The sequence below is a fragment of the Copadichromis virginalis genome, linkage group LG17, assembly GCF_057382275.1.
Source record: "Copadichromis virginalis isolate Kocher_CV1m ecotype Utaka linkage group LG17, C_Virginalis_male_GT1.1, whole genome shotgun sequence".
In the NCBI taxonomy this organism is placed as follows: Eukaryota; Metazoa; Chordata; class Actinopteri; order Cichliformes; family Cichlidae; genus Copadichromis; species Copadichromis virginalis.
Genome location: NC_140634.1, coordinates 21,453,867 through 21,479,686, shown reverse-complemented (window position 1 = coordinate 21,479,686; position 25,820 = coordinate 21,453,867). Strand labels below are relative to the sequence as shown.

Here is a 25,820-nt window from a genome sequence, read left to right as displayed (position 1 = left end):
TGACTCATTCTGGAGCTGGGGGTCCGCTCTGATGGACAACTGACACACCTCCCTCTCCCTGGCTGCTGCTGCTATCAAACCGGTGAGATACATAATCTCTCCAACTTAACGTGTGTGTGAAGGAAGACTGCACACTGCGGTGCTTTTGTTCATACTGACCAGCACAGAGTACTCGACGTCATCTCCCAGCAGTCCCGTGTCGTTCAGCGTGTATTTGGCCTTCTTCATCTTGGCATCCACGGGACCCTTCTCAATCTGGTGCTTCAAGGCCTTGAACAGTTTGTACAGAGGCTCTCCTGCCGTGTCCTGAAACAGAGACATCAACGTCTTAAAAAAAAAAGAGTTAAGGTCTCATAAAAATCTAGTATCGTTCTTTTATAAATAAGCCATAACTCTCATCTGCGCTATTTACTATGGATTACCAAAGATTTCTAGTAGTAAAAACCCAGCAGTCCACTGACCCTAACATGACCATTGAATTTGTGTTTAAAATGTTTTTTGATTGATGTATACTAAGAACAATGGAAAAGTCCAATGAATCCAGTGAACATGAGAGAAAGACAATTGGCAGATTTACACAAAGTTTCTTGGAGCCAAGTCTTAATAACTGCAGATTCCAAGATGATCAGTTAAAAACAACTTTCCGGAAGTACAAGTTACACAGATGTGTCACTACTTTGCCAAGGTCTCAAAGAAGATCCAAACTGCCACTCTCGGATGATACGAAACTGGTTAGGATGCTGAGAAATAGCCCTGCTGGACAACAGCGTCACTGCCCACAGGAAAAGAGTTTTACATTACCGTGTGCTGAGAGAAAAATCTGAGCTGCCCTGAAATCGACACCTTCAAGGTCGACTGAAATTTTGTAGCTGCACACACGGATGATCTAAATGTCTTTGAGAAAAGTTTTATGTTTCGCCACAATGATGAGATGTGTGTTTGAACACTGTTCCAACTGTCAAGGATGGTGGTGTAGCACCACGCTCTGGGTTGGTACACTGCACAAAGTCCAAAATCACCACTCATGCCCATGAGGAGTAGCTGTAAACTTCTGATCACAACTGTACGGGCCTTTAATTACTGATTCAATATTGACTGTTTGTGTTTGTGTGCTAGCCCTATGACAGACTGGGGAATTGACCACCCACTGACAGCTGGTAAAAGCTCCAGCATTCCCAACAACCCTGAGTTGGATAACTGGTTAAGAAAATGTATCTATGTATATTTATTAATAACAAGTGTAACTGTTTACTAAAGTTAAATATCAATTTATACTATATTTTTATTAACTGTGTTCATCATAATAGTAGAATTTAAGGTTTATTAAATATAAAAAGGAGACAAAGAAGGTTGTTTTCTCACTATTGAAATTATTAAAGTACTTATATTTTATAATTTGTCAGTTTTCTCTGACAAATTATGCCAAACTGCCCCCCCTCCAAAAAAAAGAAAAAGAAAAAGAAAACAAAAAAACCCATTACATACAGAATGAAAGACAAACAAAAGAGTTTTGAAAAAGGACTGCAGACCCTTTTGTATTATGTGGAAGCTTTGGATCTGTCAGGGTGTCAGTCACAACAGTCGTTTCTTTATTTTAGTTGTTAGTTGCAGGTTTTTTCTGCTTTTTGAACTGCTGAACAGATCTTTTTTCTTTATGTGAATTTTCACATTTTGTTTTCTTTGTGAAAAGTGAGAGGCAGTTTGTTATTCTTTTTTTGTCTTGTGGGTTTCCTGTTGTTCAGATTTAGTATCCTGCTGTTTGAATTTGAACTCTCTGGATATGTTCAACTTTTTAGTTTGGGTCATAAATACATTCACAGCACAACTGCTGGTCTCTATGAAAACATAAAGCATGTCCGTGGTGTAAACTTTCTCTGGAGCTGAAGCATGAACTGTGTTTATTATGAGTGGGTTAAATTATAGAAACTAATGCACAGCGTATCTGCAGCTGCTGTCAGAGTAAACAGCAAAAAATCCTAAATTGGTCAAAACAAAACACACACCAAGCACAAAATACAGGTTTAAGATCTGCTTTCAGTAGGAAGGAAAGTTTATTAGAGTCAATTATAACTGAGGAACAAAGAGGAGAGGCAGAAAAAAGCAGGAAAGAGAAACAGATCGAAGAGACAAGGACATAAAAACAAATCGAAGGAAAGGAATGTGTGACACGGAGTAAGTGAAAAAGAAAATCAGTGTTACCCTGAGGAACTGATAGAGGCAGATGGACATCCAATTACAAAGCATCCTTTCCACCACTGTCTCTGACCTAGATACACAAACAGAGGGAGACATTAGATCACTTTTCCATCACTACGACATTCACAGAATAAACCACCGAGTCTCTGTCCTGTCTTCACCTCCTGAGCATGAGTTTGGGGTTTTTGTTCTGCACATGCTCGTCCATCAGCTCCAGCAGCAGCGTCCTCATGATGTCCGTGTAATACTCCAGTTTGCCGTGCAGCGCCACCGTCAACAGAGAGGCGAAATAACCCCGAGACCGGGCGTTAAAGTCTGGACGTCTCTCCAGCGTGTGGATAAACTACACATATGACAGTAAATTTAATGATAATAACTACATGAATAGAAATAGATACAAAGACAGAAAAATAAGCAGGAAAATAAAAAAAAAAACTGAGCTGGAAGAATAATAATAATAATAATGGATTGGATTTATATAGTGCTTTTCAAGGCACCCAAAGCGCTTTACAATGCCACTATTCATTCACTCTCACATTCACACACTGGTGGAGGCAAGCTACAGTTGTAGCCACAGCTGCCCTGGGGCAGACTGACAGAAGCGAGGCTGCCATATCGCGCCATCGGCCCCTCTGGCCAACACCAGTAGGCGGTAGGGTAAAGTGTCTTGCCCAAGGACACAACGACCAGGACAGAGAGCCCGGGGATCGAACCGGCGACCTTCCGGTTACAGATACGCTTCCCAACCCCCTGAGCCACGGTCGCCCATAAGAGAAAGAGGAAAATCCACTTCAAATCTTCAAACTCACATTTATGAGAAACGTTTTGCTGTTCAGCAGGTTGGAGAACTGGTTGAGTGCCTGAGCCACAGTGGCCCTGCGGGCTTCTGGGATTTGTAGTTTTCCCGTGATCATGGGGTCATTGGCGCCGTCCTTGGAGGGCAGGAAGAAATTTCGGTTGGTATAGGTTTTGTAGTCCAGGAAGGGGATGCGACCTTCGCTCAGGTCACTGGTGTGGTCTTCCATTTCAATCATGAGATCTGATAGAGACAAAAAGGAAAACCCATCAGAAAATGTGTGAAAACATGTTAAAACAAGAAGTAGTGCAGGAAATTAAAGCAGAAGGAATATTCTTTTCTTAATTTCTTCTTCTGCTGTATGTATATATTCATATATACTGCGACAATAATGTTTAGATCACACATTTCCAATAATCTGTTTATGTACTGCTCTAGTTACAGAGTTCCAGGCAGCTTTTCCACTCTTGGCTCTGTATGATGTCAATAAGAGTTGATATTGCTGACATCGCAGGTCAGAAGAAAACTGGCTTAAATAGAAAGGAGCCACCACAAACTGAAGGCTTCACTGAGGGTCAGGACAAGATAAAGAAGCATTATTTTGAACTGAGGATCATGCTAAGCTACTCTAGTGAAGTCCACACACTTGACTGTTTAAGAAGGGACCAGTGCATCTTGAATTTTTTCTCTTTATTTAAAATTTATTTGATTTACATTTTCAAAAGCTTTTCATGAGGCGTTCAGAGAACTTTGGTAATGTAGGCCCATGTCTCCATGCTTTCATATCTTGTAAATATGCAGAGCATTCACTTCATTAGAATGAAATCCTAATTTCATTTTATTTGAACCTCAAGATGCAATGGCACTCATGTAGAGAGACTTTGATTTCCAGCATTGGTGCATCAAATGCAAATGGTTTGGTCTTATTGGACACTCAAAGCATGTGACACAAATTCCAATGCATTTTTCCAGCAGTCCCAATTATAACTTCAAGGAAGCGACATCCTCAGACTACACAAATCGAGGTGGCTGCTATTTAAAATGTGTATAAAGTGGTCTTCAATTTGCTGTGGAGGACATGGCCGTGAAAATCTTTGGCTCAGAGACACGACAGGGCTTTTAAAACTATCAAAAGAACAGGGGCTTACATTTATGGGGAAACTACTGTTAAGTTTTATGACTGCTTGTTATTTGGAATTTAGAATGAGCGGATTTAATTGGATGGAGCAGAAACATACTTGGGTCCATGACTTAATTGGCTCTGCTTACCACTGGATTCTTAGATCATTAGAAAATCCCTGCCTGATAAATAAGGCCAGAGCTTAAGGACAAAAACAATCCTGATTATTCTCAGCTGCAGACAACTTTAGTCAGACTGTACTCACTTTTCCAGCTAAAGGAAAGGCTTTGAAAGACTGGAAGAGATCAATAAGTTAGAGGTTATAGTCATAGGAGAGAACTTGTAAGTGGTATTGTGTGTAGGAAAATTCAGGAAAATTATAGGAACATTTCATGGTAGGTAACAGTCACCCTGAGTGCTTTATGTTTGTTTTTTCGCTTTGTTATTGCACCTTTTGTCACCATGAAAATCATTAGTGCGTCTCTCCCATCTCTGATGGTAAACCAATGTGAAGACTCCCATTAATCAGCATGAGCTAATTAAGCAGCTCTCACATATAAACAAGAAAAAACAAGCTGTAACTGTAATTAAGAAGCGTAACATAAACAAATGGAATAGCCAAACTTCTTTATAGTTTCCACGATGTTCAAAATGCAGATATTTAGAAGTTAACAAACTCAAATGGCAGCAGATACGGTATGCACCAACACCACAGTGGTGTACCAAGAATGGGAAAAGATTATAGGCGTATTCACACTGGAGAAACGCCTCGCCTCTGTACGTACTGGAAGAAGACTGAGCCTCCCATGGGCTTCAAAGCTTCATCAGAGCACTCATATTTTTATGATTTTCTTGAACCAGTCCATTAATTAAAGTGTGTTTATTTGTCTCCATCTTTATAAATATGGACACCTGACTGACACCTGCTTTCAGGGCCTGCTGACCTAAACAGAGTTCCTTGTCAGGCGTCAGATGAAGCCAAAAAAGCTCCACCGAAGGCCTGAAGGGAAATATTCTGATGTTTGAGCCAAAGCGCTGCACGATCTGCTGACCTCCGCTGGCAGAGGTTCACAGAGTGCCAAAGTGGTGATGTGCTCCAATCTGTGAACCCAACGGGTGACGAGATGCAGACAAAATTCAGCTTTGTACATGGAAGTACACAGAGTTTACAGCCGGGTTCAGTCTTTAAGAGAGTCAGTGTCAATACTGTAAGTTAATTGATGAATGTCTTCTTTTAATGTTAATGCTTTTAGAATGTCCATTGCTTCTTTTAAACCTTTTAAAGCTCCACCGCCATCACTTCTTCCAGAGATAAGAACAGACTTGTACAGTTCTGAAAATGCTGAGACACTTCCATCAAAACCAAACAATAATTCATAACAGACATGTACACGGCTTCAGTGATCACTCTCGCCACAAACACCAGACCTGTGACTTCACAGCTTTCAGGTGAGGCTCAGTACCTGTGAACTCTTTCTTGCAGCGATCTCGGACACTCTCCTCCAGATTCTCCAGCTGGTGCTTCACCTTCTCGTATTCCCGTTCTGCCTGCTGACTCTTCCTCCTGTTTGTTTACAGACCCAAAAAGCAAAAGGGAGCGTGTTTATTGGCACACGCAACAATTAATTTGTCTATTTGACCTCATATTCTTCTAACCTGTAGCAGTAGACTGACACGGCGATGAACAGCAGCATCGGTATGATCACCGCCGGGATGATTATAGCCAGAGGAATGTCGTCTTTTCTTGAGTAGTAGACCGAACCCACAACCCACTCGCCGTGGCCAAATTTCACCTGGAGACAGACAACATGCTGCTGAACCTGAAAGCTCTCCTCTCTCTGTTTTATATCTTCATTGTTGTAAACATTTTCTTCCATATGAGACTCAGTGGATCTGCTTCTTAAACTCTGATGTAGTCTTGTCCTACTGAAGGCTTAACACAAACCATATTCTTTCACTGCTGAGCGTTAACATGGAAAGTAAGTGAAAAGCTTGAGATAAAAAACTCTTTTGCAAGCACGTCCTGTGCCAAGATCAGCAGGGTTAACCCAGCATGTTATTTGATATGAAGAGAACCCGCGTGGTAACATCAGACCAAAGAGCCCGGTGTGGGTTTGCTGTGAAGCAACAGTGCTATTCTTTTACAGGATCTGAAAGACTAGCGTAAGAAGCTCTGTACTTTCCCTATGTCCTTCAGTAGCATCATTCCTGGCTGCCAAAGTGCTTAAAACGTCACATGCTCACCACCAGCTCCAGCAGGTCGTTGACTGTGTCTCTGCGCTGACGTTTAGATCTGGCTCTGGGCTGGGATGAAGGCGCCTCCAGTATCAGCTTATCATCCTGTACCGGGCCCACAGGAATGAAGAGTCACACAGGTGAACTAAACACATGCTTAGTGGAGCATCACTAAATATAATACACAGATTCTGATAAATGTTCACAGTTTTTTGGAGTCACAATAACAAAACAGTTTGTTTGGAACATATTTGATCAGCTGGTCTCTGAATGCTATTGACACCCTTTTCTCAACGAGAAGTCTGGGCTCGGGAGAGCCCGAGTGCCCTGGAGGGACTTTCCCTGCCGGATACACGATGGACGGGTGGCAGACATGGAGGATCGTGTGCCTGGCGGGACTGTCGATCGAGGACGCTGAAGATATCTACCTATTCGGAACCATGATAACAGGGTTCTTGCTGATCGGAGCTGGCTTGGCCCTGGCTTATCAGAGAATTAAGAAAGCAGAACTGGCTGTTCAAACACCCCCAAGGCTGCCCGCTGGGATTGAAACGATGGGACGAGGTGCGACTTCTCAGAATGGGCTCACTGAATGCAGCATGGTTAAGAGCTTGGAGGCGCTAACGGCTGCAGTGAAGGCTCAGAATAACACCTCTGAGCGTATATTGGATTACACCAGGGAAGAATCCACTCGGAACAATACCTCTGGGCGGAAGCTGGATTACATCGCGGATCAGTTGGCTGCAGTTGTGCGGTCTCAGAATCTGCTCTGTGAGCAAAAGAGTGAAAAGACCACGGAATTGAAGGTAAATAACATCACGGAGAAACTTGCAGGTATCCAACGGGAGATTGAGAGACCAGTGTCGGTGTCGGAGTGTTAAAAACAGCATGAAATTCTCATGAGTTGTTTATAAAAGAAAAATCACCATTATAATGCGGATACCCCTTCGGCGCCAGCTGTGGGCTCAAGGCCGGAGCTGAACAAAACACCCTGATAACGACTGTGTTGAGTCTGTTCCTTCCCATTCCCTACAAGGCCACCTGGGTTGGCTGGAAGACTGTTTACTTAGCCTGGCAGGGCGAAGGACACCGTCTCAGCTGAACTCTGGACACGCACACACATACATATACTGATACTGATAAGCACTCACTGACGCATCACCCTCCAGCGCCACCTCCAACGCTTACCTCCCCTCTGATGTGGACATCGGGTCAGTTGGAGGCACAGTGGAAAGATTGCAGATCAGATGTACACACTGGAACTCTTTCCCATGTTGCTGTCTGTGTTTATTGTGCTATGGTGTGTTGATATCTGTGCATTCCTGTATTATCCTTCTGTGTTACACATTTCGATGTTTTTTTTCCTCGCTACATGGCCTGACCTGTCTCCCCAATGTGATGTTTGTGTATTGTATGTACGATTGGCAAGGTCTGTCATCTCGGTTGTGGGCAAAAGACCTGCAACTGACAAATAAAGGCTATCTCATCTCTCATCTCATTTCCCCTCTTTTTTCCTTACCTGATAATTTTGCAGCCCCTCAGATTGATCTTGGTATTCAAAAAACAAAATCTATAAACCAGCACGTTTCATTCACTTTATCAATTTAAAGTGCAAGAGAAGGGAACAGAAAGGGAGGTAGCAACAGCTGCGATTAGCACAATAATTTCTGTTGGTTTAATCGTTTTACACCCACTGCAGTCAATTAACTGCCTGTATGCTGCTTCTGTTCTCAAGTACAAGAAGAAACACTTTCATAAAAATTAAAGGGGACCTATTAGTTTCACTTATTTTCTGTACTAATGCAAAAGTCTTGAGTCATCCTTCATTTCTTAGCAAACAAATACAAATACAAGGCCAAAATTCAACTGTAGTGAGCCTGAAATTCTTTATTCTTCAACACGGCTTGAGTTTTCTAAAACCGACTGAAGTAAATGAAGTAGTCTTTAGGAATAGTTCTCCAGGCTTCTTGAAGGACATTCAAAGCTCTTCTTTGATGGTTCTGCCGTTTGTTCTGTTCCCTCTCAAGATGATTCCACACTGCTTCAACAACGCTGTGGTCTGTGGTCTGGTATGCTTTTACTGCATTAAGAGTGTGTTTGAGATCATTCTCATACTGAAGAATGGTACGTTTCCTTAAGAACGGCTTCTTGACAGCTGCCCTTCCACTGAGAACATTTCTGATGAGGCTTCAGTAAACAGCAGATGGATCATCTGAAGGTCAAGATGTTTCTCTCAGGTCCTACATCACGTGTTTGCTCATTTTTTTTTCCTGTTTCTTAAGGACACAACTTTCAGATGTGGATCACATGCTGTAGATGGGTTTTTTTTAAGGCTCACTATCTCTTCTTTTGTCAAATATATCAAGATACACTTGACACCATCTTGAAATATGGCAGGTTTCAAGCCAATAGTTCTTTGGGAATCACTTAGTTAGTGGAAGAATATTTTATGTCTGTCGAATGGTGTCAAATTGAGAATTTTTTTAGTGATTTAACTGAAGAAATGGGAACAAATTACGTATTTTGCAACAGCCTGCTAGTAACGATTTGATTCTTTGCTAACAACATTGGTTCATCCCACGAGTTAGGTGCCTTTTTATGCTTGAGTGATTCACAGGTCAGAGTTAAGGTGCTGTGACCAACAAGCATTCGTCTGAAAATGGGCAGGTACAAGACCTGGATTGAAAGTGAGTAAAAAAAGCAGCCGATGCTCCGCCCAAAAAACAAAAAAGGTGAAAGATCTTCATAAAGTCTGGAGAACAAGAAAACCAGGACCATTTTAAAATAACAAGAAGTTCTGGCTCCTTGGAAGCAACATAAAGAGGTTTTTGCTCAGTATCCAAATAGATATTTATAACAGAGTGGCCAAAATGTCAACCAATCAGATCAAAACATTCTTAGAAATATTGATTTCTGTTTTTGGAAGCCAGCAGAGGGGCAAGAGGGTGCCCACGCAGGTCTTGTTTTAGATGAGTGAGGATTTTTTCTCTTTAATCTGTATGATGCAAAAACTAAAATCCAAGTAGAGTCCAAAAATATAAGGAGCTGGAATGTGACACAACACGCTGCATTAACTAAAAGGAAATTGTGGTGTTTGTTTTGCTCATACAACAAAAGCAGATAAACTGGGAGGAAATATGTTTTAGCTGTATTTTCACATGGTGCATCAGAACTAAAGATTTGGAAGATGTTTTGTTTTTGTCATCGTAACATCTTTGCAGTCTACTCATCAAGAGACGGCGCCTTCACTGAATTGTTTCCAAAGGAGAGATCAAGCGTTGAGTGTGTCCTAATGCTGCATTTTTAGAAGCCTGTATGTCTGTGGGAAGACAGACGTGGCAGACTCATACTCATACTCTCAGTTTAGCCAACAGCCACGCAGTGTTAGACATGGATAACACGACCGTCTCATATCTCCACATTTCATAAAATGTGAACATCAGCTCCATGTTTACAGTGTAAACTTATTATAAAGCCATTATAAACTTTCCTCAAACAGACAGTGTTTACCTGCAGTATGTTTACGTGACACGAGGCATCTCCAACAAACGCCTGGGCCTCTTTGGCTGTCATCGCCTTGGAGAAACCCCAACCCTGGCAAAAGTGAGAAAATGAGAGTGAGCTCCATTTACAGAAAAATAGTCAAAGAGGGGATTTTAAGAGCATCTCTAGCAATCAGTGCTCACAGTCACGATGATAATGCCGGTCTCTGTGATGACGTTCCTGGCGAGCTCGTTGAAGGTGGGGTTGGGGTGATAGTTGAAGCTCTTCAGCTCCTCGATCACATTGTCCAGCTGGAGGTAAATCCTGAGAGACTGAGAGAGGGTTTCGTAGCTGGAGTTCACTATCGGGGAGTAAAACTGGAGGACTGTGTCGTTCTTGCTCAGAGCCTCCTGCACAAACTAGACAAATAAAAGAAAAAGAGTGAAATTATTCAGAGTGAGAACAGCTGAAGCATGAGCCAGGCGTGTGTAAAGCTCAAAGAATCGGCTTTCTGTAAAAATCTTCTACACCAGACCTAAAACTTTCCCCGGCTTTGGTTGCTTCAAAAACAAAAACACATCTGTCAGCTGATTTAAAAAAAAAAAAAGACTTTATAATGATGTTTTTACTGTGGAGCATTTAGCTTCTATAAAGCCAAAAGTTCCCTGAGAAGGCGGTGGAGACCAAAATAGGAGCTACAAGGATACAAGGAGATACCTAGTAGATAACAGGGCTGTCAGATAATTCCTGGCTGTACAACCAAACAATCAGAGTCAGGTATATAGGTTGTTTCAACCTCCAAGTGTCCCAGCGAGTAATGGCAGGTGTTCAATATATAACGTATTTAATTATTTTGTTTGTTTTCAGTAGCTGGTGAACACTGAGTGTGTGGAGACCAAAAACAGAGCTTAAAAAAGTGAAAAGGAGGCTGGCCTCTCTGAGCTCTGTGCTTTTGTTGGATTGTTGGATTTCTATTCATTACAAGTCTTTAGCTTAGAGTTTAAAGTGTCAAGAGATGACTACCATACATGGACAAAAACAAGGAACCCAAAAAGAGTTTTTATTCTTCATTAAATATGAAGTCTAGCTTGCCAAAATTCATTATTGAAATGGTGTCAGATTGTGAGCAGAATGTCCAATAAAATCTACATATTCAAATACAGAAAACAGCCTCTTTTCTGCTGCCCTCGAGTGGACAAAAAATCGATTATTGTCAGATTAAATTCAGCTTTTTCTATTTTAACCTGCAGACAGTTTGATGGCAGTGAATCACAGCGCAGGTTTAACTTTTTCTTCATATTTCCTCCTCCTCTGTCTCTTTCCCATACTCCTTTTTCTCCCCCATCTCTGCCTCCCCACTGAGTCTCCCTCTCTTTCTTCCCGGTTCAGACAGCAGCTTTTGATGAAGTGACAATAAAACGACTTCACCTCCTCTCCCCTGCAGTGAATCTTTCCTAAGAGTCTCTGTCACTCAAAGCTATTCAGCAGTGAAATAGCAGCGTTGCTCTGTTCCCTCAGTCTCAGGCTTTTGGCTCGGCGAGAACAAGCGGCAGATGAGGCTGCAGACTGACGTACATCAAGCTGACACTCTGCATTTATTAAAAACATCCTCACAGTCACACTGACTGCACATTTCGCCCCAAGTAATTCTAAAGAAACGTGGTCTTACCATCTCTCGCGATGGATGTTTTCTCACAAAGATCAAAATATAAGACGAAAACGGTGAATACTTGGCTATTTTTAGCAATTATTTGTTCATTTAAATTGTACAACACTGCGCTGTCAGTAAAACTGGCCACATATTGTAATGCCTTACTAGTTATAATAAAGACACACTCTACATATGCCCCTTTTGAGTCACAATTTACCCAGACACTACGGATCTAAATGAGCAGTTTTGCTGATGTCCACTAACATACAATGTTCCAGATTCACACAAATACAATGACACATGTATTTTAACCCATTCAATATGACATTTTTAAATGAAAGCAAATACAATTTTCTAAAGAACACACAACAGCAGCGTTAATTTTTACGGAAATTTAAAGAAAAGATTAATTAAGGGTAATTGGTCATTTATCTTTTCTTGTGGAAAATGAAGTTGAATCGGTTTTGCAAATTCTTATTCTTCGATTTGACACTCCTTTATTTCACTATTAAGTGCTTAAGCTACTGTATTGTTATGCCTGTGTTGGTACACTGATACACTTCATCATGTTGACAAAAAAACAAAACAAACACAAGAAGCAGAATAATCAGATACCATTTAGCACTTTGCTAGGTGCTTATTAGGTATATTACTACTTATGAGAGCTTAATAATACATCACACATAATTCCACTGTAGTAGATATAAATCAGTTACACATTCAGGCAACTCGTCTCCAAACATCTGCAGGAATCACAGACATTTTTGCAAAGGTTTCTTAATAACTGCAATGTCATTTATAAACCAACTGCAAACATGTTGCAATTAAATGAGTCTGTTTGTGCCAATGAGCACAGTCTCTTTGCAGAAAAGGGCTCTTAACTCAACTATAATACTGATTGTATGAAGCTATATTCCTGTATGAAAGCAGGGTTTGCTGAGTGCTTTCGTCATTTGTCATCAATGTAACTATTTGTGGAAGATTTCTGAATTTCCGTTTCAAATTTTTTGAGGTATTGGCTGTCTGGATGTAAGTAGTTAATGAGAAATTATCTGCATGCTGCTGATCTGTCAGTTAATGTCCATATTACCACAAATACACTGCCAAATTTTACCCCATTTAATTGCAAACTGACTGCTTTCTAGCGATTTTATTGCCACTTTGATGCCTCAGTGACAGTAACTGACAGTGAGTGGCCACAGACCTGATCCCCGTCTTCAAAGCAACCATTTCAAAGGCAACAAGGCTGCAAGTTCATTTAGGTTGCAAGGCTGTCTCCAACCACTGCTTTTTCGTGGTGTGATGACACCAGCTCTTACCTCTTCAGGCGGTGAATTGTGTGAAAACTCGTCAGGGGAGGGCTGGACTTTCATCATGGCTCTCTGGATGAGATCAAACCCGCTTCCAGACACCACAATCTTTCGACCACCGCTACACAAAAATAATAAAGAATAAGCTTATAAACAATTTTAAGGACTTGGATTTACATCTGGGCGAGGTTTTAGCTTCACTCCATCTCTTTATTTTCTCAAATGCTTAATAACAGCAAATTTAAATGTAAGTGAGACAACTTTATTACATCCTTTAACCTCAACACAAAAATGCCTCACATGGAGTACTTTATGTTTCTGGCTTTGTTGTTTTCTTTTTACCATTACAGAGTTTTTATTCGAATAAGGCTGTAGACTGATGGTGTACCAGTCAAAGGCTTAGAGAGCAGTTGGCAACCAGCTGGAAAACTCCCTGCAGTTAATGTTGCTAGGTGAAAATGGTCACAGAGGTATTGTTAAACCAAAAACCTCTGTGGCAGAATCCTGCAGCCACCCACAGTTTGCAAGATGCCGACTTGTATCCAAACACTCACTAGCTATTCACTAAAGGTTTGAGGCTAACTGGAAATAAAGACGATTCACCTTCAAAGTAAAAATGGTGCCTTTCAAATGTGTTGATTACAGTGGTAAGGCATAACTTTCTACTTTGAAGGTGAACAGTTTCCATCCTCCTCCTGTTTGTATTGCTCTTTTTCAAGTTGCACTACCGATTGGTTATTAGTTAGCAAGTATTTGCAACATGGCGTGCTCCATGAAAACTATAGGTGACTGCGCCAATCTGCTGCTCTGGGTCACTTCCAGTGCTGCTTGTAGTTTTAGATCCATCTCTGGAATCCCAGATATAACCACTTACATGTGTCTGTAATTTGAATACACGCCTCATCCAACTTCCATTCCAAACTCAAAAACCCAAATTTTATTTTGAGAGACTGATTTCAAAGCAGCAGTGGTCAAGCAACGCACAAGGTGATGACCTTTAAAGATACACAGATCAAATTTACAATTTACAAGTTTACAATTTTCTTGAATTCATCATCTACATCTGTGTCAGGCGTCCTTTTGAGGGCTGTTACTCACTCAAACAAGCAAAACTGTGCGTGTGATGTGTTCACACTCACCATATGAAGCTGGCTTTGGGGTTATATTCCGTGATCTTGGGGTTTTCCGAGTACTGATAGGCTCCGTGGATGTCTTTGGTGGTGTTCGTCCCGTATTTCACAGTCACTGTTAAGCGGTCCGATGGGACCTTCTGCCCACGATACCTGCCAGTCTTACAGGTAATCTCTGTGCCGAATGAAAGGCTGAAGAGGAGGAAGGAAGAGTAAGAACATAGGCTGACTCGAGAAACAAGAAAAGCAATATGATCCCTAAATGGATGGAAAAAGTTCATGAACTCTGTGAAACTGTGCGACTGACTCATTTTCTATGTTGTATTTACTGATCTTGAAGAACCAAAAGAAAATATTTATGAATATAAATGGGTTTCAGGTCCATCTATTCTCTTTATTTTTTTGTTTCTGGTTCCATTTGCATTTTCCTTTACCAGGTGCCACTTACACTTCACAGGGAACTCCTCCCACTGTCACAGCAACGTCCTCTTTAGTCGCCGTGTCCAGGTCTTTGCCTCCGATCGTGATCACCGTCCCTCCAGCTGCTGGACCCCTCTCTGGCATGACTGTTCTCGGTTCGGGGTCCTGCACAGAGAACAGGGAGAAAATGACCAAACTCAGTAACTTTAATGGGAATATGCTGCAATTTTCATACAATATGTGGACACTTTCTATTACAGAGGCTACTATGCATGTACATACATTTCATATATTCATTTAATCATATTTGTGTCTTTTTACGTTTCTACATTTTGTACATTTACTTTAGCAGTTTGAAAAAAAAAAGTTCAGATCACGTTTGACTGAATAGGTAAGGAAATTATTTGCCTTCTTTTCTACTTGATATAATGACGAAAATACTGACTTTAGGACGGATCACATAAGAGCAGCGGTCCCCAACCCCCGGGCCGAGTTGTTTGGTACCGGGCCGCGAGAGTTGAGGCTTGGGTGTGAAATGTATGGTTTTCAGGATTTTTATCGGTTTTTAGCGTTATTTTATGATTTTTATCGTTAACTCTGTTTTCCTGGGTCTTTTCATGTGTGTTATGAATAAATCTTATTTTTTCGGTACTGATACTATTTTTTTTGTTGTATTTATCCGCGACACCTTAAAGGCCAGTCTGTGAAAATATTGTTGGGCATAAACCGGCCCGTGGCGCAAAATAGGTTGGAGACCGCTGCATAAGAGTGTATATGTAATAAATGTTAATAAACTCTACAGCTGGAACACAAGCACGGACGTCCGCTGTGTTTGTGTTTTATTTCATCATTTTTTCCTTTGATTAAAAACGTTAAGCACATTAGAGTAATCATGTTTTAATTTAACTGTAATAAAAGCAAACAAGTGAATCTATTCTACTAATGAACAACAAAATCAGCCCATTTGTTTACCAACTGAAGGTTTTACTGAAGGATCAAACAGTTAGAGGACAATTTACATCTGTTGATAAGAACGCTGCGTTTATAAAAACCTCTCAACAGGCTAAGTCTATAGGAGGCTACTCCAGATGGCTGCTACTTAAATGCCGGCACCATAAACATATGCTGCACCACCTGGCTGTAAGAGCAAAGCAGCAGGTTCAGGTACACCATGTACAAAACCACACTTTAGCTTGTTAACATTATGAAACCAACAGAGTGATCGGCTGCAGTCAGAACTGCTTCATTATAGCGAAACCATGTACCTGTGTTACTGTAATTACTGAATTTATGTGATAAAAACCTTAAAAACTGGACAATTTGCCAAATCTTTATACGTATTCTTCAAGTTAAGAATGATTCAAGTAATTTGTATTTTGTGGGGGATTTTTAAATCAATTTGAAATTTTAATTTTACACTTTTTGTGGAAATATGTTGCAAAAAAATACATTTTATTTTTCAAAATACATTTTACAAAATGACTCTTCAAACTTATGTTTGATTTAGAACTCGCTGCCTGGGGGCCACTTGTAGCCCACATCACCCCTACTTGCAGTCCGTATATGGACATGAAGAAATGTAATACAATTTGGCCCTTGAAGTAACTTTTTTGTTAGGGAGGATTTATTTGTTGTTGAATGCAATGTTAAAATAAGCTCTTTAAAAAGCAAAAAGTTATTTAATATGAAGACAATATAAGCAGGGAGTACAAACATGTTGAGGGTTTGGTAGTTCAGTGAGAGAGTTATTTGTAAAGAAAACAATTTTCACTAGCAGTCAAAAACTAACGCGTACACTTATGTTTGCATTTTTATTTTGTTAAATACGAACAAAACAGAAGTGTTGCCACGTGTCTGACCAGACAGAGAGTACCAATTTGTTTATTTGGTAGTTCAATGAAAAGCTTTAGTTAGTTAAGAGTGAGAAAAAAAATTGCCCACACGTTTTCAGTTTGGTCTTGTTATGCAATATTTGAAAGTTTAAAAAAAACAAACAAAACACTAAAATGGTAAATGGCCTGTATTTATATAGCGCTTTACTAGTCCCTAAGGACCCCAAAACGCTTTACACATCCAGTCATCCACCCATTCACGCACACATTCACACACTGGTGATGGCAAGCTACATTGTAGCCACAGCCACCCTGGGGCGCACTGACAGAGGCGAGGCTGCCGGACACTGGCGCCACCGGGCCCTCTGACCACCACCAGTAGGCAACGGGTGAAGTGTCTTGCCCAAGGACACAACGACCGAGACTGTCCAAGCCGGGGCTCGAACCGGCAACCTTCCGATCACTAAAGCGGCACTCCATTAAGATGATGATGCCAGCAGTGGCCCACAGCTCATTTCAGTTTGAGACCTCTGGATTAGAGCATCATATTCGTCTAATTTCAATTTTAGTCTAATGATGGCGCTACATGACAGCAGAACTGCTGTAGAAGTTAAAATCAGCAGGTGTAACAAACTTCCTGGAAATGGACACATAACACACATATTCATAAGGAAGCAAGTAAGTCAAGAAATGTGAGCAGGAATAAGGCGAGGCTGGCCTTCTACAAAATCATCTTATATGATAACTGGAGTAGAAACTTTTACTATTTTAGGTTCATATGCAGCCCTGTGCCTGAATAAAGATGCATCATGTGACACGGCATCAATTTGTATCAAATAAGTGAAACAGTGAAAAAATATCCTTCATTAAAAGTTATGAACCTACTTAAGTTACAGTGCAAAAGCTTGAGCAACAATACAGGGAGTGCAGAATTATTAGGCAAGTTGTATTGAGGAATAATTTTATTATTGAACAACCATGTTCTCAATGAACCCAAAAAACTCATTAATATCAAAGCTGAATGTTTTTGGAAGTAGTTTTTAGTTTGTTTTTAGTTTTAGCTATTTTAGGGGGATATCTGTGTGTGCAGGTGACTATTACTGTGCATAATTATTAGGCAACTTAACAAAAAACAAATATATACCCATTTCAATTATTTATTTTTACCAGTGAAACCAATATAACATCTCCACATTCACAAATATACATTTCTGACATTCAAAAACAAAACAACAACAAATCAGTGACCAATATAGCCACCTTTCTTTGCAAGGACACTCAAAAGCCTGCCATCCATGGATTCTGTCAGTGTTTTGTCAGCAACCACAGCCTCCCAGACACTGTTCAGAGAGGTGTACTGTTTTCCCTCCTTGTAAATCTCACATTTGATGATGGACCACAGGTTCTCAATGGGGTTCAGATCAGGTGAACAAGGTGGCCATGTCATTAGTTTTTCTTCTTTTATACCCTTTCTTGCCAGCCACGCTGTGGAGTACTTGGACGCGTGTGATGGAGCATTGTCCTGCATGAAAATCATGTTTTTCTTGAAGGATGCAGACTTCTTCCTGTACCACTGCTTGAAGAAGGTGTCTTCCAGAAACTGGCAGTAGGACTGGGAGTTGAGCTTGACTCCATCCTCAACCCGAAAAGGCCCCACAAGCTCATCTTTGATGATATCAGCCCAAACCAGTACTCCACCTCCACCTTGCTGGCGTCTGAGTCGGACTGGAGCTCTCTGCCCTTTACCAATCCAGCCTCGGGCCCATCCATCTGGCCCATCAAGACTCACTCTCATTTCATCAGTCCATAAAACCTTAGAAAAACCAGTCTTGAGATATTTCTTGGCCCAGTCTTGACGTTTCAGCTTGTGTGTCTTGTTCAGTGGTGGTCGTCTTTCAGCCTTTCTTACCTTGGCCATGTCTCTGAGTATTGCACACCTTGTGCTTTTGGGCACTCCAGTGATGTTGCAGCTCTGAAATATGGCCAAACTGGTGGCAAGTGCCCATGAACTTTTCTCAGTTCATGGGCAGTTATTTTGCGCCTTGGTTTTTCCACACGCTTCTTGCGACCCTGTTGACTATTTTGAATGAAACGCTTGATTCTTCGATGACCACGCTTCAGAAGCTTTGCAATTTTGAGACTGCTGCATCCCTCTGCAAGATATCTCACTATTTTTGACTTTTCTGAGCCTGTCAAGTCCTTCTTTTGACCCATTTTGCCAAAGGAAAGGAAGTTGCCTAATAATTATGCACACCTGATATAGGGTGTTGATGTCATTAGACCATACCCCTTCTCATTACAGAGATGCACATCACCTAATATGCTTAATTGGTAGTAGGCTTTCGAGCCTATACAGCTTGGAGTAAGACAACATGCATGAAGAGGATGATGTGGACAAAATACTCATTTGCCTAATAATTCTGCACTCCCTGTATACTTAAAGTACTTAAAACTAATGATTCATTAAGTATTATCACTTTAATGCTGCAACTATACCGTCACTTCCGTCTCACCAAAACAATATTTTCCAGTGACAGAAATCATAAAATCCAAACTAAAGAGTTATGAGGCTGTGGCTATTTTATATAAATAATCTATAATGGTACTAACATAAAGGAAGAGAGAGTCTCCTTTACAGGTTGACTCCTTTGAGTATGTCTCCATGCCTCTGGGAGAATTTCAGAAGGACCGATGTTTGTATTTAACTCTTAAATCAAGTTTTCAAACTGCAAACACTTTTTTAAAGCTTCTGGAGAGTAAAATAACAATAATAATATTTATGATGATAAAAACAAAAGCTCCCAGATCTGTCAAACCGAGCAGCAGAGAGAGAGAAGAATAAAAATGAGAAGTGAAGAGAAAACTTTAACCGTGTAGACTTCATTATGTTCCAGCTGCTGTCCTGCAGGTACAAACGCTTTGATCTCGAACTCAAACAGATCGTAAATTTTATGCAGCTCAATAACTCAATAACTCGACCCTGTGGTATTTAGGCAGCAGAACAACTAAGAACAACAACTAAAAGAAAGAAAATAAAAATCCGTGTCATGGCCGAGCTTCACTGTCAGGCACGTTTTCTACTTCTGTGCTGTGCGGGTCAGCTGGAGGGGTTTCTGTTATACTGGAAGGTTCTGTACAGTCCTGACAGGACAACCAAACCAAGAGCAAATATTATGCCTGGTTTACACCCCAGCACAAAGAGCCTTCAAAATTATCAAGTTAAGTCGTCTTTCTTTAGATGCAAGAAGAATCTTATATAAATAAAAAAGTATAAAAATGAATCCAAAGCAAAGAAGAACTATGATATCATTTAAATGAGCGTAGCACATGTGCAGCCGCTGAGACGCACTTAAGCATTCGGCTCGTTGCTGTTGCAGATTTGTTCTCGTTGTTCTGGCAGACAGCGCTGCAAGCACAAAAATAAATATCCCCAACGACAGGCAAACTCATAACAACTCTGCCTGGTTGGAAGTTGAACACACAGAGAAAACAGCAGTGCAGGAGGCAGCAGCAACTGAAGTGTATTCGGTGGGAGAGACAAAGGGAATGCAGACAGTTCTTCACGTTAAAAGGAAACAAACTCCAACCCAGAGACACTCACTAGGGGAGTTGCAGCAGATGGAAATCTGAACAAATCGATGTGGAATTCAAATGAGGCCGCATCAGGCTCATTCACATCAAAGGTCAGCATTTGTCAGCTGCAGTAATTAGTCATTTGTACATCAATTATAACCCAGACGAGCTTATTAGTCTGTCCTCGTGACACACAGAAACTTTAAAGCTTAGGCTGAACAGCTCCAACCATTCAGGAACATTTAACTGTCTTTATAGTCATCTGAAGGCGTTTACTCTAATGTAACTGAGGAGTAAAGGAAGAAAGCCTGTTTGTAATTTTTTTTAAAAAGCACAGGTTTCTGAATCCTCCGTGATGGTTCTGTCACTTTACACCACAATGAAAGCTGAACATGAAAACTCCAAATGGACACTGGAAAGCACCTGGTGCCAAAAAAAAAAAAACAAAAAAAAAAAAACAAAACTCAGACTCGGACACAAAGACTGAATTGTCTTGCTTAAAAACCACCGGGGACAGAAGTATTTGCCCCCAATGAAAATGACTGCTTTTTTTTTTTAAAGCGCTTCACGAGTGCCTCCAGATTTAAAGGCCTTCCAGTATGAACCTTGGTCTTCTGTTTACCACACAGATCTTTAACGGGATTCAAGTCGCGGCTTTATGCAGGCTGGCGAGTAATGTTACTCCTTCACCAGGAGTGATGCATGTTTTGGGTCCCAGTTTAGCTGCTGACAGCTTGAGGTTTTCTTTAACCTCCTAGGACCTGGCGTCCACATATGTGGACGTCACATTTTGGGTTATTTAGACCAAAATACTGAATTTTGCTCTACAAGGGCCTGATATCCACTTACATTATACTGCTACTGTTCTATCAAAACTTTAAACGAATATCCTCATATGTGGCTCTCATTTTTCACAGCACAATACTCCCACCACCGTGTTTCACTGTAGAAACGCTGATCTTTAGGTTGTAGCCTTCTTTCTCAGCACCATCGCTGTGATCAAAGAGCTCCAGTTTAGTCTAGTTTAGCTTCCAGTGTGAATAATTGTCACTTTCAGTCTGGATTAAGAACATCTTCTTCTGCAGTATTATTCTTGGTCTGCGACCTCACAGTCCATTTCTGTAGAGAGTTTGAGTTTTTACTTTTTTATACTACAATTCCTGACTTGGCTAAGTCGTTAATGGGTGTCAGTCAGGTGGCAGTTGTGTTGGGGTCTTTGGACACATCTCTTACTAGAGTCTTTGTAATCTTTAATTTCCTTCCTCTGCCAGGCTGGTTTTGTACTGTGTGGCTTTTTGACATTCTTGATCATACTTTTCACTCCAATTCCTGACACTTGTGAACTTCAACAATTCATTTCCTTTTGTTTTTGGTATGGTATATTCTCAAGTGACAGTTCAAACCTTTAGTTAAGTTTTTATAGTATTATTTATTTATTTATTTATTTATTATTTTCTAAAGAACATTTTATTGTCATCTCTATATTTTTAAAAGGTGAGTAGATAGTGGCTCAGGGGGTTGGGAATCGCATCTGTAACCGGAAGGTCGCCGGTTCGATCCCTGGGCTCTCTGTCCTGGTCGTTGTGTCCCTGGGCAAGACACTTTACCCTACTTGCCTACTGGTGTTGGCCAGAGGGGCCGATGGCGCGATATGGCAGCCTCGCTTCTGTCAGTCTGCCCCAGGGCAGCTGTGGCTACAACTGTAGCTGCCTCCACCAGTGTATGAATGTGAGAGTGAATGAATAGTGGCATTGTAAAGCGCTTTGGGTGCCTTGAAAAGCGATATATAAATCCAATCCATTATTATTATTATTATTATTATTATTAAGTACTGTATAAAGTATGTTTTCTTTCTCTTCATCTTGGTGAATCATTGGCCAGTGGATATCTTGTGGGCATTATGAAAGCTCTGCCTGTAGTTTGGACTTTCTGTTCATGAGCAGCAAAGAAAGTTAAAACAGCTTGACCCATGCAGGATTGACTGAGAGGCAGCACCAGTGCCGACTAAACTATAAATCCGGATTATTCTGAACTGTGAATCATGCAAAGCTACCCTAGAGTGCAGATATATAAATACAGCGACAGTTTAAAGCTGTGGAAGTATTCTTTGTTTTCATGATTCAGCAACACGTATTGCGGCAGTTTTTGTGTTTTTTTCTGAGGGCAACTGCACATGTGTGTTTTTTGTGATTTGTGACTTTTCATTAATCGACCTACCTGTTCAAAAAATGTCTGTAAAATACTCAAAATGCTCCTTGTAATCATAATGTTATCCAATTTCACCTCTAACACGCCGAAATTCATCACATTTGAGAAGCTAAAAGGAGTGAAAACATTTGGATTTTGAATATTTTTGAAACACGATGTGTTCTTGTTCATGAAAAGCCCAACATCGTGGTCAGCATGTTTATTAGTTTCATATTTCTGCGTAGACACTGAGACAAATCAGCAATGTAGTAATCTGAAGTTTCAACCCTGAGCTGAGTCGCAGCATTTAAAGGCAGTGACGCACTGCTGATGAACTAAATTAGTCATTTTGGTCTCAGCAGTTTGCTTTAATTAGCTTTTTGTCAGTTCAATAGAAACAAACAAGAAATATGAATGTGAACAGCGATATTCAAATTAAGCAACTGAGCCGAGTTCAAGAAACAAAACAGAACAGCAGGTGAAGCACATTTATTTTGATCATGTTTGTTTCTCCTCTTGTGCTATGCGAGGGTGGGGGGGATGACTGGAAACTGAATGGACTTTGGTGCGGCGGTGGTGAATTTGTATGCGAGGAGTATTTTCACGCACTGTCGCTTCTTTAGGGAGACCGTTTCCTTGCATCGCACCAGAGAAGAGCCGCATGCTTTTACTTTGTTAGAAACCTTTTAATGTTTCTGGGATTTGATCTCCGGGGTTTGAAGCACTTGTGTCAAACAATGTTCGGTGTTGCCTCAGAGACTCTGAGACGGTTTGCATGCAGTGTCTGCAGGTTTAACTACACCAGACTGAACAGTTTTTTAAAGCTTCCTGAAGTTGAACTAAGATGCTTTAAGACAGAAGATCAGGAGACATTTCTACAGCATTTCTAATAGCAAACTAGTGTACAGATAAGACACATGTTAGCTGTTAACATATGTGGGGTCTGATGCTCATTATGCTATGAAGCCTGAGCTGTATGTAAAGGAGCCTCTGGTGTTTTCAGGGGGATTTATCAGTTTATTACTGATCTTCGTTAATCGTCACTGTCTTAAATTATAAGTTGAATCAAAAAGCCTGAAACAAGCTACAGAAACATCTTTCGCTTTAGTCTGCTGGCGTGTGAATAACACAAGCAAGGTCAGGCGTCTATCTACTGACTTATTTCTTTTTATCCATACCCACGATTACCCATAATTACCTTACTAGTAGACAAACCCCACACTCTTATTTTGAAAGTGCTGATGAGCACCTGCTACTTTCATGCGTTTCCTGACCGTGTGTTAGAGGAAGGTCTTGACGTACCCTGTAGGTAAAATAGACCTGAGATGTCCCCGATCGTTCTCCTTCAACTGTTATCTCCACTGGTCCGCTGTTGGTCCTTTCAAACGGGAGGTCCTGCGGTGGGTTTCGCTTCGCCGGGCCAATCTCACACACCACGCTGCCGACAGAAAACAACAGAGGCCGCGGTTCAGAAAACAGATGGAGGCCCAGAATTCAAATAACTCAGTGCCCCCTCTTGAATCAACCCCTTAATTGTACATTACATATGGAGATTACTTGCAAGTATGTAAGCAATCAAGTTTTGGGTCAGGCTAATAGATCAAAGCCTTCACCTGCGGGGCAGTGCCTGGTACAATCAACCAAAAAAAACAAAATGACGTGCAGAAACACTAAGCTTTTATAGATTTTTATCTTTAGCTAATAATTCATGTCAGCACACTGCTACAGGTGCATGTGAAAGAGCTTCAGCTTAATGTGTAAAAGCAACAGGTGTGCTTCTATCTGCATGTTAACGAGGCCGTCGCTCCTGTTAGAGTACCTGGTTGAGACAGAGTATCTGTCCTCCTGGTGAATGCAGTCCACTCCAGCCACTGTGATCTTTTTGATGTCATCCTTCTTTATTCCCATGTTGGAGCCTTTGATGGTCACTGAGATCCGGCCATTCAGAGGGCCGTACCGAGGGCTGATCTGGAGAAGGAAAGAAAAGACTGTTTGATATCACAGATCATAGCAGGAGAGCTGAAATTCCAAAACCTGCAATAATACCAAAGTTACTTTTTCTGTCAATCAGTCACACAAGCTGTGGGTAGAAACAGGTTTGAAAGGTCCTTACAGAATACTGCACAACAATCAAATATTAACAATTTTGGCTTCCTACAATTAAGCAAACGCTACCGAGTGATAATGAAGATGTAAAGCATTCCCCAAATCACAGAATGATGGGACGCCTGCATGCGCCACTCACAGCTCACCAGTTTCTGCTTGGCCAAAGTGTCCAACAAATGAAGGCTTCAGGGATGCTTCAGGTGAAGCTGAATGCTAATTAGAGTGTAGCACAGTGTAAAGGTGAAAACAGCGCCGTGCTGCTTTTATTTTAATGATAAGTGACCTACCGACCAATGAATACGTCCATTTTCTAAAACAAATATTCCATTAATTGCACTTTGTAATATTTAAAAACAATATTTTTTTCAAATATTTCAGATTTTATAAAGAAAATATTTTTATAATTCTGTGCTTTTTGGGGTTTTTCTCTCTGTACTACGACTTTATGAATTAAAGGGAAAAATCTGAAAATGGGAAAAAATCTAAAGAAAGATAAAAAAACAAATTGTAAATATTTCTGCTTCCAATGTTATGACATTAATGTATAAATATTCATAAAGATGTTGAAGTACAGCCTGTGAAAACACATCTTCTGAAGCAAAGGCTCGGCATATCTGCTTCAATTTGGGCCATCTCATCTTCAATTTGACGTGACTGCACGACGTATAAGATCAAACTCATCTTGTATATATTCACCTCCCTGTCGTCCTCAGCAAAGTCTGCTGTGGAAATAACTAACTTCTTCTGGCATAATCAGCCGCAGCCCAGAGGAAATCAAGACGGGGCCTGAAACAAATGACTGATGTTCCAGAGAAAATAGGAAACATACTGAAGCAGTTCAGCCAAGGAGGAGAGAAACAGCGAATACAATATGGGAAGGAAAAAAAATTAGCTCAGTGACAAAAAGAGAAGAGATGAATTTGTGGAAAGATGTGGATTTCTAAGACCGTCCACACAGATGTAGGTGAGGGTTCGTGGATTCTTTGCTTTGTTTAATTTGATGTACAACTAAAAGAAAAAAATCCTGAAGAACAAAATTGATACTGAACAAAATGAACAAAAAAAAAACCAAACAAAATTCAGTTTAATAAATTAGGACGGGGGTGTCCAACTCCAGGCCTAAAGGGTCCTTGATCCAACACTGCTCATTTAAATGACTAAATTACCTCTTCAACGTGTCTTGAAGTTCTCCAGAGGCCTGGCAATGAACTAATCATTTGATTCAGGGGTGTTGACCCAGGTTGATATCTAAAACCTGCAGGACACCGGCCCTTGAGGCTTCAGGTTAGACACCTGTGGTTTAGGAAGATGATCGACTGCCATCTCAGACAGATTGGTGAAAGGTTGCAAAGAATTGCTGTCTAATTTCTAAACCACGCAGATTGGTTGCAATGTGCTGGCAATCAACCCTTTGCAAAAAGGGAGTCGACTCAGCTGGATGCCAACTAGGTATTGGTTATTCCTCCTAAGTAAAAGCAATCCTACCAAACGCCTATTTTCCAGTTAAACTGGTACTTAATGTAAGTAGTAGCAGAATTTCTATGTATGTAGCTGCAAACAGATTTGAAGTTTTGGCCAATTTATCACAGTTAATGGATGTATTAACCCAAACAGACTGCATGTGATTGCCAGATTGGCCCCATTCAACGGCAAACTGAGAGCAGACCGACTGTCTGATTGGTGTTTTATCGCCATCTTGATGTGGCAAAGCTGCTTTGAGCTGAATCTGAGTGGCCGCAGATTCGATCCCCATCTTTGAAGTAACTATTTCAAAGGCAACG

At 40.8% G+C, this 25,820-nt stretch overlaps 2 protein-coding genes across 2 annotated transcripts in view; one reads left to right on the top strand and one right to left on the bottom strand.

Annotated features, from left to right (window-relative positions):
- The window catches only part of plxnb2a.1 (plexin b2a, tandem duplicate 1), a 231,712-nt gene that overhangs the window by 17,067 nt on the left and 188,825 nt on the right, over nucleotides 1–25,820 (bottom strand). Inside the window, exons 19-32 of the mRNA XM_085436803.1 lie at nucleotides 23,753–23,901; nucleotides 23,236–23,371; nucleotides 14,370–14,506; nucleotides 13,931–14,113; nucleotides 12,801–12,912; nucleotides 10,034–10,249; nucleotides 9,858–9,941; nucleotides 6,357–6,452; nucleotides 5,769–5,905; nucleotides 5,576–5,676; nucleotides 3,006–3,235; nucleotides 2,358–2,539; nucleotides 2,200–2,266; nucleotides 160–306 (exon numbers count right to left, since the gene is read on the bottom strand). Coding sequence (XP_085292929.1) covers nucleotides 160–306; nucleotides 2,200–2,266; nucleotides 2,358–2,539; nucleotides 3,006–3,235; nucleotides 5,576–5,676; nucleotides 5,769–5,905; nucleotides 6,357–6,452; nucleotides 9,858–9,941; nucleotides 10,034–10,249; nucleotides 12,801–12,912; nucleotides 13,931–14,113; nucleotides 14,370–14,506; nucleotides 23,236–23,371; nucleotides 23,753–23,901 — 1,977 coding nt within the window. The remainder of the gene's footprint in view (nucleotides 1–159; nucleotides 307–2,199; nucleotides 2,267–2,357; nucleotides 2,540–3,005; nucleotides 3,236–5,575; nucleotides 5,677–5,768; nucleotides 5,906–6,356; nucleotides 6,453–9,857; nucleotides 9,942–10,033; nucleotides 10,250–12,800; nucleotides 12,913–13,930; nucleotides 14,114–14,369; nucleotides 14,507–23,235; nucleotides 23,372–23,752; nucleotides 23,902–25,820) is intronic.
- Nucleotides 6,472–7,228, top strand: LOC146689397 (uncharacterized). Its single transcript, XM_085437487.1, has 2 exons — nucleotides 6,472–6,512; nucleotides 6,583–7,228. The coding sequence occupies exons 1-2, from the start codon at nucleotides 6,472–6,474 to the stop codon at nucleotides 7,226–7,228; spliced, it is 687 nt and encodes a 228-aa protein (XP_085293613.1).

What these genes read in the sequence shown, in the direction of transcription:
- LOC146689397 (XM_085437487.1), top strand. Translation starts at nt 6,472, where the DNA reads ATGAAGAGTCACACAGGTGAACTAAACACATGCTTAGTGGA. An exon ending in CTAAACACATGCTTAGTGGA is followed by an intron (nt 6,513 to 6,582) that starts GCATCACTAAAT and finishes ATAACAAAACAG; the next exon opens with TTTGTTTGGAACATATTTGA.